Below are 12,132 nucleotides of genomic sequence, written 5' to 3'. Positions count from 1 at the left end.
TGTGTGTGTAAACGGCAACAGATTTCCAACTGATGGCAGCAGATTTATCAAATTTATCACAGTTAACTGCTTTATCATCAGATTGCGTATAACTGCCAACTTGACCCCACTCAATTGCAAACTGATAGCAGACTGACTGCAGACTGACTCCATCTCCCTGCATCGTCTTAACGCACCAAAGTTGAAAGAAAGATCGGGATGGCAAGTTCATTGCGCACAGTGGCAATCATTTTGGTCATGCTGTCTCCAGTGTCTCAGATCACTGTTTTTCTTAGGCCCCATTTACAGACGAAGTTTTGATGCATTTTGGCCTCCTGTTTACACGAGTCCCTGAAGACAATATTTTTTGAAAACGTTTCTCTGTTTCTGTGCAAGTGGCGAAAATGCTACTTTTTGAAAATCGGGGGTGGGGGGTGGGGTACTGGCACATGTGCACTATGCTTGCGCCTCCTATACCCACACCACCAATTTGTGGCCCGGCAATAGGAACTACATCATTTTCAACGTCTTGTGTTTCCATCTGAACACGTTGCTTTTTGAAAGCAAACAAGAAAAAAACACCACAGTTTCCACTGAAAACCTTCTCGTGTAAACGGGGCCCTAGTGTGACTGTAGCATAAGTAATTGCCTTTACATAAAAAAGTGTGAAGCTTTCACAGCTCCTGAATGAGGCCTGCAAACTCAAGCGAGGGGTGAAAGGTGAGTGAAGCTGAAACCCTGCTGAAGAGCGTTGCTTAAGGGTAATTTTAACATGTAAAGGAAGCATTTCTGTTCCTTCTATTTTGTTTTCCACTGTGGGTTTAAAAGTGTTTGACAGTAGCAAAGTACCTGTCGATCTGCACCCTATTGCACAGACTACAAAATTATATTCAAGTCCATCCTTTTCACTGCAGTGATGATTATTCAGATAGCCAGCGGGTAGCCAATAATCCTGACGATCTATTAATTACTTTAGTATGTTTGGATTTGGGGCTTGTGGTTAAACAAAAGAAACACAAAGACATTATTGTTGGCTCCGGGAAATTGCGGAGCTATTTCCAGTGTTAATGGAAATTTTTAGAGACTAAACAATGGATAAATTGAGAACATTTATTCTAAAAGGCCAAAAGTTGAAAAAAAAAAACCGTGGACTGTGACAGAGTTGGTGCTCTCTGTTCCCTTAAGTGTGGATGCATGAATATACGAGGAGTATGATGCAGGAAGATGAGTGTTGCTTTGATTAGAGATGAGTGTGGGCGGAGGAGTGACTGGCTGTGGATTTACTGTGGGTTAGGTACATTATCTTCCGTGTACTATTAAATGTCTATGCCATCACAGTAAAGTGAAGCTAATAAAAATACAGGAAAAATGGAAAAGGGCACTGAGGGACTCTGAAATCTAAAACCAGCAGCACCTGCAGCGGAGAAGTGCTGATGCTTGCACAGCTGTTGATGTGGATACGCTTCAGTGGATAGAAAGAAACATGGCTTTGCATCTGCAGACATGTCTAAAGGTCTAGTGTGGCCATGTTGAGTGTATTATGTGAACAAGTGAAAGATTTCCCCGTGAGTAGCACCAGTTAATGGATTTGACTCAAGATTAAAAGCACTGCAGTGGCTTAAAGTGTGCAGATCTGCGCCTCAGATTATCAAGGTTCTGGTTCTTGGGGGGAAAAAGTTAACTACCACCACCTTTTTTACCCCATCAACAGGTGAGCTGATACGAAGGCCAATAAAGATCAACGTGTTAATTAAGCGTAACATATTTAACAGCAGCCTTGGTGTGAAAGCTCACTGAAGCACATCCTGGATCTGTCAGAGGAAATTGTTTAGAAAAGACACGAGGGGTTATTCACACAACTCAGCAACAAGGTTAGAATGACATTACGGGCTGAGATTGTCAGACCAGAATATCTCCATATTCATCAACAGGAATTACTGGGTCAGTGTGGACACACCAGGAACAGCTTGTTATAGTCTCTGTTCTTTTTATAAATTGCTTCTTTAAAGAATCCTGCAAACTGAAAACTGACCCAGTAATTATATTAGGAAAGAAGTCTACCATGAAGGTCTCAGCCCGCAATACTGAGCAGGTTCTCTTTTATATACCCCCTTCGATGGTGTAGATAATGTGGGACAGAAAAGTCAAACAGTAAACCAAAGTCACATCAGGTCAACATCCCTGACGGGGACAGAGATGAGGAGGCAGGAGCTGTGATCTGACCGTGACTTTGTGTTGTCCAGTGAGGTTGGGCCATTCACAGAGCAGCTGGCTCTCAGACAGGGTGAGGATGCAGGGAGTCTCTCCAATCAGCACCGTATAGTTCAGGCGACTGTTACCCGGAGCCGCTGGGATCAGGTTGCGACCCTAAACACACACACAGGGAGAGGAGTGATGAGGAGAGGCACTCACTGCAGGCATGTTTTATTTACAGACCTTACAATATGATTTGTTTTGAGTCTTTCATTGAACTCCAAAGTGAGAAAAACAGAACCGTGAGCTTTTATTGTTAAATTACTTTTAGCTATCTACCTTTCTTGATGGCTCACAATGAACATTTTTCTGCTAATGATGTGATTCTCTACCTCTGGTTACTGTAGCACTGGGAAAAAAGCAGTCGGACAATAACACTGCCAATTTAATACCCTCTTAAAGGACTGGTGGTTCTCCATATTCTTCAGCTAACACTGAAAACATCAGGTCAAATATATATAATGTCATAAAAAAAAACATTGATTTCCAACAACAGCTGTAATTTCTAGCAATTGTTACTTGAATAAAAGTAAACGGTGCATTTGTAGGGGACTATTTTCCATCACATACATTATTGTGCAAAAGTCTTGAGTTTCCCCTCATTTCTTTATGATTGAGCCAGGCTTTCTGGTCATGTTTTTGAGCAGTTTTGAGCAGTTTTCCAGGCTTTCTGAAGGTCTTTCAAAGTTCTTCTTTAGACATTGGCTGCTTTTTCACTTATTTTCAGTCCAACTCAATGGAGGAACCAATGTTGTGTCTACAAATAGACAACTTAACAAAGACCCAATTTTAAATTTTATCTCTAGGCACCTTGTTAATAGCGCAAAAACACATAATTTGTTCCCATTTCATTTACTTTGTTAAAAAAAATAAAATGCCAACAATAACACAGTCTGATAGGCATAAAATAGTATTTTTGCACCAACAAACAGATTCCCGTAGAGCTATGAAGCAAATCTTGACATATCTCAGTGTGGTGAGCAGTGTGTCCTTAAAGGTTAAGGACAAAAGAAGAAGTGGCAGGCCTAAAAAAAAAAACGCAGATGAACAGTATCTGAAAGTTAAGTCCTTAAGAAATAGCAATGAAATCCAGCACAGGCCTGACACAGGAACGTCAACTGAACCATCAATACAGGACCATCAGCTGAAGGGCAAGCATCTGGCCCTGCAGCTGACCCAGCTATCGTTCGCAAAAGCTTCATCAGAAATTGTCTCAGTGGAAGAATTGTTGTCAAGAAGCCATTGTTATGAAAGGAAAACAGCGAGAAAAGGCTGAAGTCACCCAAGCTACACAACAACTGGACTGGAAATCAGTGGCAACAGCTCTTATCTAGTGGCTGGTTCAAATCCTTCTCAATGTACAGAGAATGTCAGGAAAGACACACAACAGTGAGTGTCTACAGGCATGTGTAAAACACAGTGGAGGCTCTGTTATGGTTTGGGGCTGCAGTTCAGTCAGTGATGATGGGGATCTTCTCAAAATGGATGGATTATGAATACAAAAAAGTACCATCAGATTTTGATCCACCATGCACTACCATCTGAAAAGTGCCTGATTGGCAGTGGCTTCATTCGTCAGCACGACAGTGATCCCAAACACACTGCCAATGCAGTAAAAGCACACCTGGATAGACAGAAAACACACAGTGGAACACTATCAGTCAAGGATTGGCCTCCCCAGAGCCTGAACTTCAACATTATTGATGTGGTGTGGGATCATCTTGACACACAAGGGAACAAAAGGCAGCCAACATCCAAAGAAGAGCTTTGAATGTCCTTCAAGAAGCCTGGAGAACCATTCCTGAAGAGTACATAAAGAAATTATAGAAAGCTGCCTGAGAGTTCAGTCTGTGCTGAAGAATAAAGGCGTTCATACCAAATATTGACTTTCAAGCTTGTTAGAATTGTACAAACTCTGTTTTGGCCATATATACTGTATTCCCATGTATGTTTGCACATGATTCAATAAATCACTGCACCTATTTCCCATTTTCCTAATAAAACACAAAGAAATGAAGACTGATTTAGGACCTTTGTGCGTTACTTTAAATGGAGGTTGTTTGATTATCCTAAAAAAGTTGATTACTTGATTACATCAGTTCACAGTTAGTGTTTGCAAATGATATTCCTGATACAGTGTTGTTTTTTGATAGTGCTATAATTGTGTTTTTCTTGGACCCAACATATTTTGCTTAGACATAATTTTCAATCCAATTCTCAGGATATGAATGAGAAATAGGGTTTACCAATCCCTGCTGTATATACTAGAATAAATAATAGCACCAGTGAGGCACACAAACCCACACAGACCACTTCTGCTTTGTCTTCTGTCCTGTATTCAACACAAAGTCTGCACCCTCAAGGTGTGTAAATTCTAACATTTGTCAATTTCTGTTCCAGTCTTTCATTTCAATATCTAGTGCTATTTGATACACACTCTGCCTGTGATGGAAGGAGGACACAGTTAGTGGTGTGAAAAGAAGGAAGCAGAGTTAACAGCGAGAAAACATAAAAAACAACTACAAGGGGAACGATGAATACAAAGAAAACAAGGCAGATAGGAAATATGGTGAGAAAAGGCAAGAGTGGAGAAAAGATTATGAGAGGTAGGTAGAAAAAGATGAAAGGGGTATACTCGAAAATGAGAAAGAAAGGAAGTAAAGTGAGCGAGCCAGACAGACAGAGCGCGGGAGTGAGAGAGGAGATAGCTGCCGTGTCTCCCGCTGGCTTAGCAGTGGGTCGCAGAGACAGACTCCGTTTTCCAATCCCATCGTCTCTGCAGGCCGCCACCCAGCCCCGCTCTGCAACCCTGTAAACATGCATCCCATTCCATCTCGCAAACACACTCGCTCACACGCACACACTCACAGCTTCCTAGCCACATACAGACAGAGTTCAAGCCAAACAAGCACTGGAGTTGCAACCACACACAGAGCTGTTGCCACACATAAACACAACAGGCAAGAAGCGTCACGTGGGGACACGCTCTCAAAAAGACACGAGCACACGCAGGAAAGCGCTCACACACACCGCCAAGACCCGATGATTTTTTTCTTCTTCTTCTTCTTCATTCTTCTCTCTCTCTCTCTCTCTCTCACTAACACACCTCAGTAAAAAACGCACCCCACACTACAGATGAGAAATTAATTGCGTGGCAGGCGCAGTGCACGCATCTGAGAAACGCTACCCCCACATCCCATCTCGCCAAATTGCATTTTTGTCCATCTCATCAGTGCTTCCAGTGGGTAGGCAGTTTCACCAACAAGCCAAGCAGGAGATTTGGCAATTACTGAGAGGCTCACTGCTAATAAATTATCATTTAAGAAATAAATCACGACGGTTACGCTGCTTTCCATCTCTTTATGGAAATAAACAGCGTAACACACTCTCTCTGTGATAACATAAGAGATAGTCGAGGCACACTCGAGCAAAAAGATACAACATATCAATGTGACATTGATCTAAAAGAAACGAATTCTATATTGTCTCTTTATGTGAGCATTAAATAAAGCTTATTTACACTTTAAAGCCCACAAAGTGCCAGCAGTTTAAAGACTGTGTGCACTTTTGTCTCCACCCGCTGCAGTTATTTCTGCACTCTAATCCGCTGATTATTTTAATATCATAAATATATTCTCTCCAAAACAGCCGCATTAATTCCTCTTCAGTTACTCTTTGACTAAACATTTCAGGTGAGCTGGGCGAGATAACGCAGTGACACATACACACAGCTCACAAAGTGCCAATTAATTTCCCGTACTTACATCCAATCACAGTTAATGAAAATAAAAACCAATGTAATCCAAACCTCTGGGCCTGTTTGTTTCCACGCTGCCCTTCCAGCTCTAAAGAATTAATACAAATTGAAAGAACTGCTTTTAAAAGACCTCGAGGCTGTGGGGGAGGACGGTAGTCAGAGAAGCTGCAGTTACTTACTGAAGGACGGATGCTGGCCTTGGTAGGTGTGGACGTTTGCTTTCACCTTTCAGTTGTGAATTTACAAAGTTTTTCTTCTCTTTATTCAGAGACCTTAACACATTTGAGAGTTTTTCTTTTTTTGTGTGTGTGTGTGTGTGTGTGTGTGTGTGCGAAGAAAAACAGCCTGTGAGTGCGTGTTTGTGTGTGTGTTCATCAAAGCTGCTTTTGCCATTATTAATTGAAAATGGGTTCAATATATTTGAAACACTTGTGGCTAATATGAAAGTAGGAAACCTTGGGAGAAAACTATCTGCCAAGTAAAAATAAAAGCATTTTAAAAGGGTTAAAAAAAATGATGGATGTTTTAAATTAAAAACTTAGTTCTTCCTTTTAATTTTGTGCTGTGAAGCATTTTTTTCCTTTGTAGAAAGTAACTAACTGGTAACCTCTCCCCTCGACAGCAGCTGCCAACAGAAGTGTAAGGAATGGGTGAAAAAAGGGGGCCTTTTTATCTGATTTAATATACTGTAACATGTAAGCTTTAGCATGCTCAGCTGACTACCTACGAAAGTAACCACAAGTTTCTGACAGGATTTAGTTTAGTCTTAGTGACTCTGCTTGGCCTGTTGGCATGAACTTTACCAAACACACAGATTAATCTTTGCTCTGAAAGCTTTCTTCTTTTGTAATGCTACAAGTTAAAATATACAACATGGCAATATGGTATAATGTGCCATTTGAAATTGTGTGATTTTATTCCAGTTACTAATTCCCTATCATACTTAAAGTATGATACCATCTCCAGAGTGGGATACAATGCCATATAAGTGACTGTTTATTTATTTAGATTCTACAAGTCCATCTTTTTGTCTTGGCAAGGTCGCTTTTCATTTAGTTCAATATATATGAGTCCACAATTAACTGCATTCAAAAACTATACTTTGCACAAAAAAAATAAGGAAATTTGTGTTTGGTCGATTATTTCTTTGTTGTAACAATACTTCTTGGCAGTAAATTTAGATATTGTTGGAATGCCTGTTTATTTCCCCTTAAATGGAGCCACATCTGTAAGGAAAACACATTTGTGGGAAGCTTAGGGAAATCCTTAAGAACTAACCATCATTACAGTACCTATCAGCCAATGCATGGTTAAATAGCCCAGATAAAAACAGCTGATTCCATAAAAAACAAAAAGCTGGTCTTTGACTTCTGCCTTTCTCGTTCTACTTCCCACTGCATGAAGTCATACAAAGACTCTTTATACACCCCTAACCATACTGAAGAAACTTTTAGATTATTTGAAAATCACCAAGCAAATGTGGCAACTTTTAAGTCTGTGCAGGTTTCTTATTCCCATTCTACTCAAAGGTAAGCATCCAAAGGTAACAGCAATGAGTACTTGAATCTCTTTATCCTCACAGCTGCATTGTACAGTCTGTCCCTGACAAACTAATAAGCATTTACAAAGCCTCCTAGTGCTGTTAGACAAAAACCTCAGATCAGAGGCCTGAGAAATAAACTGAATTGTACAGCCAGCTAGAGAAATGCGCCTTTCTGACCTTGAGAATAAGTGGCGATGTGGGTTTGAGCTCCAGTATCCCAGAGGGACTCAATGGTTCAAAGACCGGGTCGGGGTAGTAGCTGAATGTCTCGTTGACCACCACCAGAGCATTCACGTTGTCCATGTAGAACCCAATCTCATCGGGGCCGGTGCCAGTCTCGGAAAAACCGAGCTCTGAGTCGGCCACTGACGGAGCGAGGCACACCATGACTGAATTGTTATACACTGTACAGTTCTGAAAGTGAGACAGGAAAGAGAAATGTACTTAGTCATGGGCAGGAGCTACCAAATACAGGATAATCTTGATAGTTACAATAAAGAACTATTGTATTTTTACCCAAACACTTAAATTACTAAACACTTAAAACACTAATGTTGTTATAATTTTATTTACAAGGTGGTTACATACGGAGCAAAAAAGGCACAATTGCCTCTTTTAGAAATGACCTGCAGGCTATAATTTTCTTTTTAAATGGATCTGTTGGGCATAACAACCCATCCTTTTTAAAGTCAATGCCCTGTGAAACTACAATGCTGTTAGGCCTATTGGAAATGTAAATTGGTTGCAAATTTATGATCAACTGTTAATAACAGGCAATGTGCTCCGTGCCTTTGCTTGTACCTGAGAGTGTATTTACAATATTGCTTTGAAGAATACATGAATACATGATGTCATGGCCATGCTTGCATTCATTTATAAGACTGCCTGGATAATACTGTCTTAGGCACAACAAAGTTATTTTTAATTGCGACAGTGGAGTTTTAATAATGCATTTTCATCGTCACGGACCTCTCATACACAAGCACAGGGCTGCAGTCTCACCAAATAAGAACCAAATGCTGGACTGAAGGTCAGAAAAATGTAACTGTGATTTGTAGTAAACGGATGACAACATTTAAAAGTCCTTTAAGAGCAAAGTAGCACTTTGATAAAGGGCTGTTAGAGATGCATCCTGTAGGTTGTTCTCCTCAATAAATGACGGCGTTATCTGCAGACTGAAGTGCCTCAGTGCTGTTTGAAGTTCAGTGTTTAACCTTGAAAACTAAAAAGCTTCAGCTCAGTCACCAAAGTGCTTTGTGAACATTATCAATAGAAGGGATGAAATTCTTCAACTCTTCAAACAGGACTTTTGGTTTTGTGTGGATTTTCTAGCTCTACCTCACTAAACGCACATGTAGCCTCTCATGCTGTCTTTTTTTTTTTTTGTAACACAAACGCTCATGATGCAGTGACATTTGAAAAGCTTTATGGCCCGGGGTAGCGTTAGATGTCTGAAGCTGTAGCTGCAGAACGAGGAGACGTGAGCAACACACACAGACAAACTGTCTGCCACCTTCAGCGGCACATAGAAGAGGCTGCTGGGAGATGTCCTTGTGTACACGGAGAGGTCTGTTTCAGGGTATTTGTCATTAAATGTATGTATCTAGGTGTACATGTGAATAATGTATATTGTAAACATTGTACAGCTGAGTGTGCATAGGTGTTTGTGTATGCTGGTGCGTCAGTCACATCGGCACTCACATGAAAGGACTCAGCCTGCCCATACTTGGCCCTGATCTTTGGCTCTCGGATGGTTGCGAGGTTGGTGCCACTCACTGTCAGCAGAGTTCCACCACTGCAGAAGAAGAGGAGAGTAGTTAGAGATTATCTGTCTCGACCTGTTTGGCTTCGATGAAGTGAAGTGATACATGCTGGACAGATGGGATGATGGTCAAAGAGCAGAAATCGGGCTTCACATCAAGAGCTGCACATTGTGATTGATGTACTGGATGGAGTTAGGTTTAGACAACATGTGAACTTAGATAGAAGGCTAAATAGTAATAAGCTCAGAGTGACTTCTTTTCTCTTAAAGCAAGACCACAATGGTTCTGTAACCTTAATTGTACCAAAATACAGTGTTGTGCAGAAGTCTTGAGTCACCCCTCATTTCCTGATATTTTGCTTGCAAGCAGCCAGGTTTTCTTTTATTCTTTTAAAGTTCTCCAGGTTTTCTGAAGCTCTTTCAAAGTTTTTCTTTGGACATTGGCTGCTTTTTCACTCATTTTCCATCCAGTCCTTGTGCCTGACCATTTCCAGAAGTTTTTTTTGTTTATGAAGCTACTTTACACTGACCTATGAATCACTCAAGCATACCCCCCCCCCCCCCCCAAAAAACTCAAGGGATTAACCAGAGTTGTGTCTGCACATAACAGACAATTTAGCAAAGAACCAATTTTAAATGGTTGTTACTTGCAGCTTGTCACAAAAACACAAAACTGGCCCTTCAGTTGATCCATCTGGAGAGAGGTACAACAGCAAGGGTCTACAGCCATCTCTAAAACATGGTGGATGCTCTGTCATGGTTTGGAGGTGGATTTCAACCAGTGGTGTTGAGTATCTTGTCAAAACTGACAGAAAATGAATGCAGAAAACATCGGATTTTGATCTACCATATAATGACATCTGGAAGGTATATGATTGGCTTTGTTTTTCAGCATGACACACTATCAGTCATGGATTGGCCTCCCCAGAGCCCAGACCTCAATGTTATTGGAGCAGTGTGGGATCATCTTGACAGTGAACACTTTGCAGAGACATCAAGACTGTATTTTGCAAATTTCAAGTTTAAATTAATTAACAAACTTTTTTACGATGTTAAAAGAAAGTGTAACCGAGGCAATATACTGCTTGATCCAAAAATATATTTATTTTTGTGCATTACTATGATGTGCATGTAATTCCTCGCAGGCAGATTTGATTAACTTGAAAAAATATTTAAGGAGCAGAATTAACACTGACATTTTCAGGAGCATTTTTTTTCCCTTTATGAAATGGTGTAGTTCAGCGTCACCTTCCAGCTTTTTGTTAAATGGTTAGAAAGCTTTCATAAAATGTTAAAACAGTTTGACTACTTCCTAGGATTTAAAGAAAGTTTGCTCCAAGCTTAGAGCTGGATTGCCCTGGGTGTCAGGGAGGGTTTAAATAATCTTTCATAGAGGAGTTTACAGCTAAAAACAACAAAAAATGAAGAGAATATTAACATGTTTGGGAGAAGGTGAGAAAGGAGAAACAAGAACGAAGATCCACAGAGATACTATACATACAAGTCTGTCTACATTGTGTTTGCCTTAAGCTGGTGTATGGCACTGGACTGAATACAGTACATCACCATGCCAGAACTTGGCTAAACTGCCAGGAATCATTTTGGATATCATACTGGTCAAAACGGCAAATTTCTTTGGACTTTGTAATACATGTCTAGGGAAATATTAGTTTTTATTCAATCGTATTCTCTTTTTGCTGTTATCCAAAATGACTTGTGGTCTTATTTATTGGGATGACCCTCAATGCACGATTATAAGCACTGAGGGAGGATCATGAAGTTCATAGAAAATATAAAGCCTTTATCACAGAGGACTCTTGCCACCTGTAAAGGGAATGGAGTTAGCCTTACATTTTCACAGCTACACTTAAATTGGATTTACAAGGTTTTCTCGAACCTTTCTTACCTTCTCAACACCCGCTTTGTTTTGCAGCTGCAGTTTTCTGCTCGAAGATCAGTGCTTTCACTGCTGTTAGGCTATCTGTGCCACTGAGAAATACTGTTTGTAAGACTCTCTATCATGTGTCTTTCTGCAGGATTCTCACTGTCTGGAGGGGTTTGTACTGTAGTTCCTAGCACTGCTGTCTGAAATGAAAGGCTGGAATGAAACCATGTATTTTGGAGAAATCATAAACAATGTGTACCTCCCTTACTACTCAAGGATGTTAAGGCATTTTTGAAACCCAAAAACCAGATATCCACAGGGTTTTTCTGTACCTTTTGTGAATTCTGTAGTTTAACTGGCCAATGCCAGAAGTGAGAACTTACTGACAAAAAAATCTTGGGATCTTTCTGAGGCTGTCTGGCTGGCTTGATGCAGAATGTAATACACCTTATTCTCTCACTCAGGGATCCCTGAGCCTTACTGCAGCCTCTGCTATATACACCTTAAAGCCAAGTGTTTTTCAGATTTACTCTCTCTGTTGCTTGGGAATATTTGGTGGTATCAGGAAACTATCGCAGGAAACTGAAGGGATTTGCATCATTGCCACTGCACTCTTTTTTCTGGTCTCTGATATTGTGAAGGTTTAACCCAAAGAGCTATTTCAAAAAAATATGTTTTGGTATGTCTTGATCAGCCATATTTGTAGACTTATACACTCTGAGGTCATAGCAGCAGATAGCCAATAAAACTGTAATGTGTTCCCTGTTACTTGTCCCTTTATCTTTGGTTTCTTACTGCAGCTCTTCCAGGATCAAAGATACCTGTTGGCTTTCACAAATCCAATGATTCTGTGTGTACTCAAAGTGATGAACCTCGCACAAGAAGTTTCATTTGGACTTCTTACCATTGGACACACAGCAGGAGTATATTCACTCATATTCTTATCGACTTCC

The 12,132-nt window shown here is 40.4% G+C and overlaps 1 protein-coding gene across 1 annotated transcript in view; it reads right to left on the bottom strand.

Annotated features, from left to right (window-relative positions):
- The window catches only part of LOC115782672 (plexin-A1-like), a 263,180-nt gene that overhangs the window by 47,687 nt on the left and 203,361 nt on the right, over positions 1-12,132 (bottom strand). The window contains exons 16-18 of the mRNA XM_030732999.1: positions 9,234-9,327; positions 7,710-7,946; positions 2,203-2,346 (exon numbers count right to left, since the gene is read on the bottom strand). Coding sequence (XP_030588859.1) covers positions 2,203-2,346; positions 7,710-7,946; positions 9,234-9,327 — 475 coding nt within the window. The remainder of the gene's footprint in view (positions 1-2,202; positions 2,347-7,709; positions 7,947-9,233; positions 9,328-12,132) is intronic.

Source organism: Archocentrus centrarchus, chromosome 7 (assembly GCF_007364275.1).
Source record: "Archocentrus centrarchus isolate MPI-CPG fArcCen1 chromosome 7, fArcCen1, whole genome shotgun sequence".
NCBI classification, from domain to species: Eukaryota; Metazoa; Chordata; class Actinopteri; order Cichliformes; family Cichlidae; genus Archocentrus; species Archocentrus centrarchus.
Note: the sequence above shows the minus strand (reverse complement) of the source record. Positions and strands in the feature narration are given on the sequence as shown.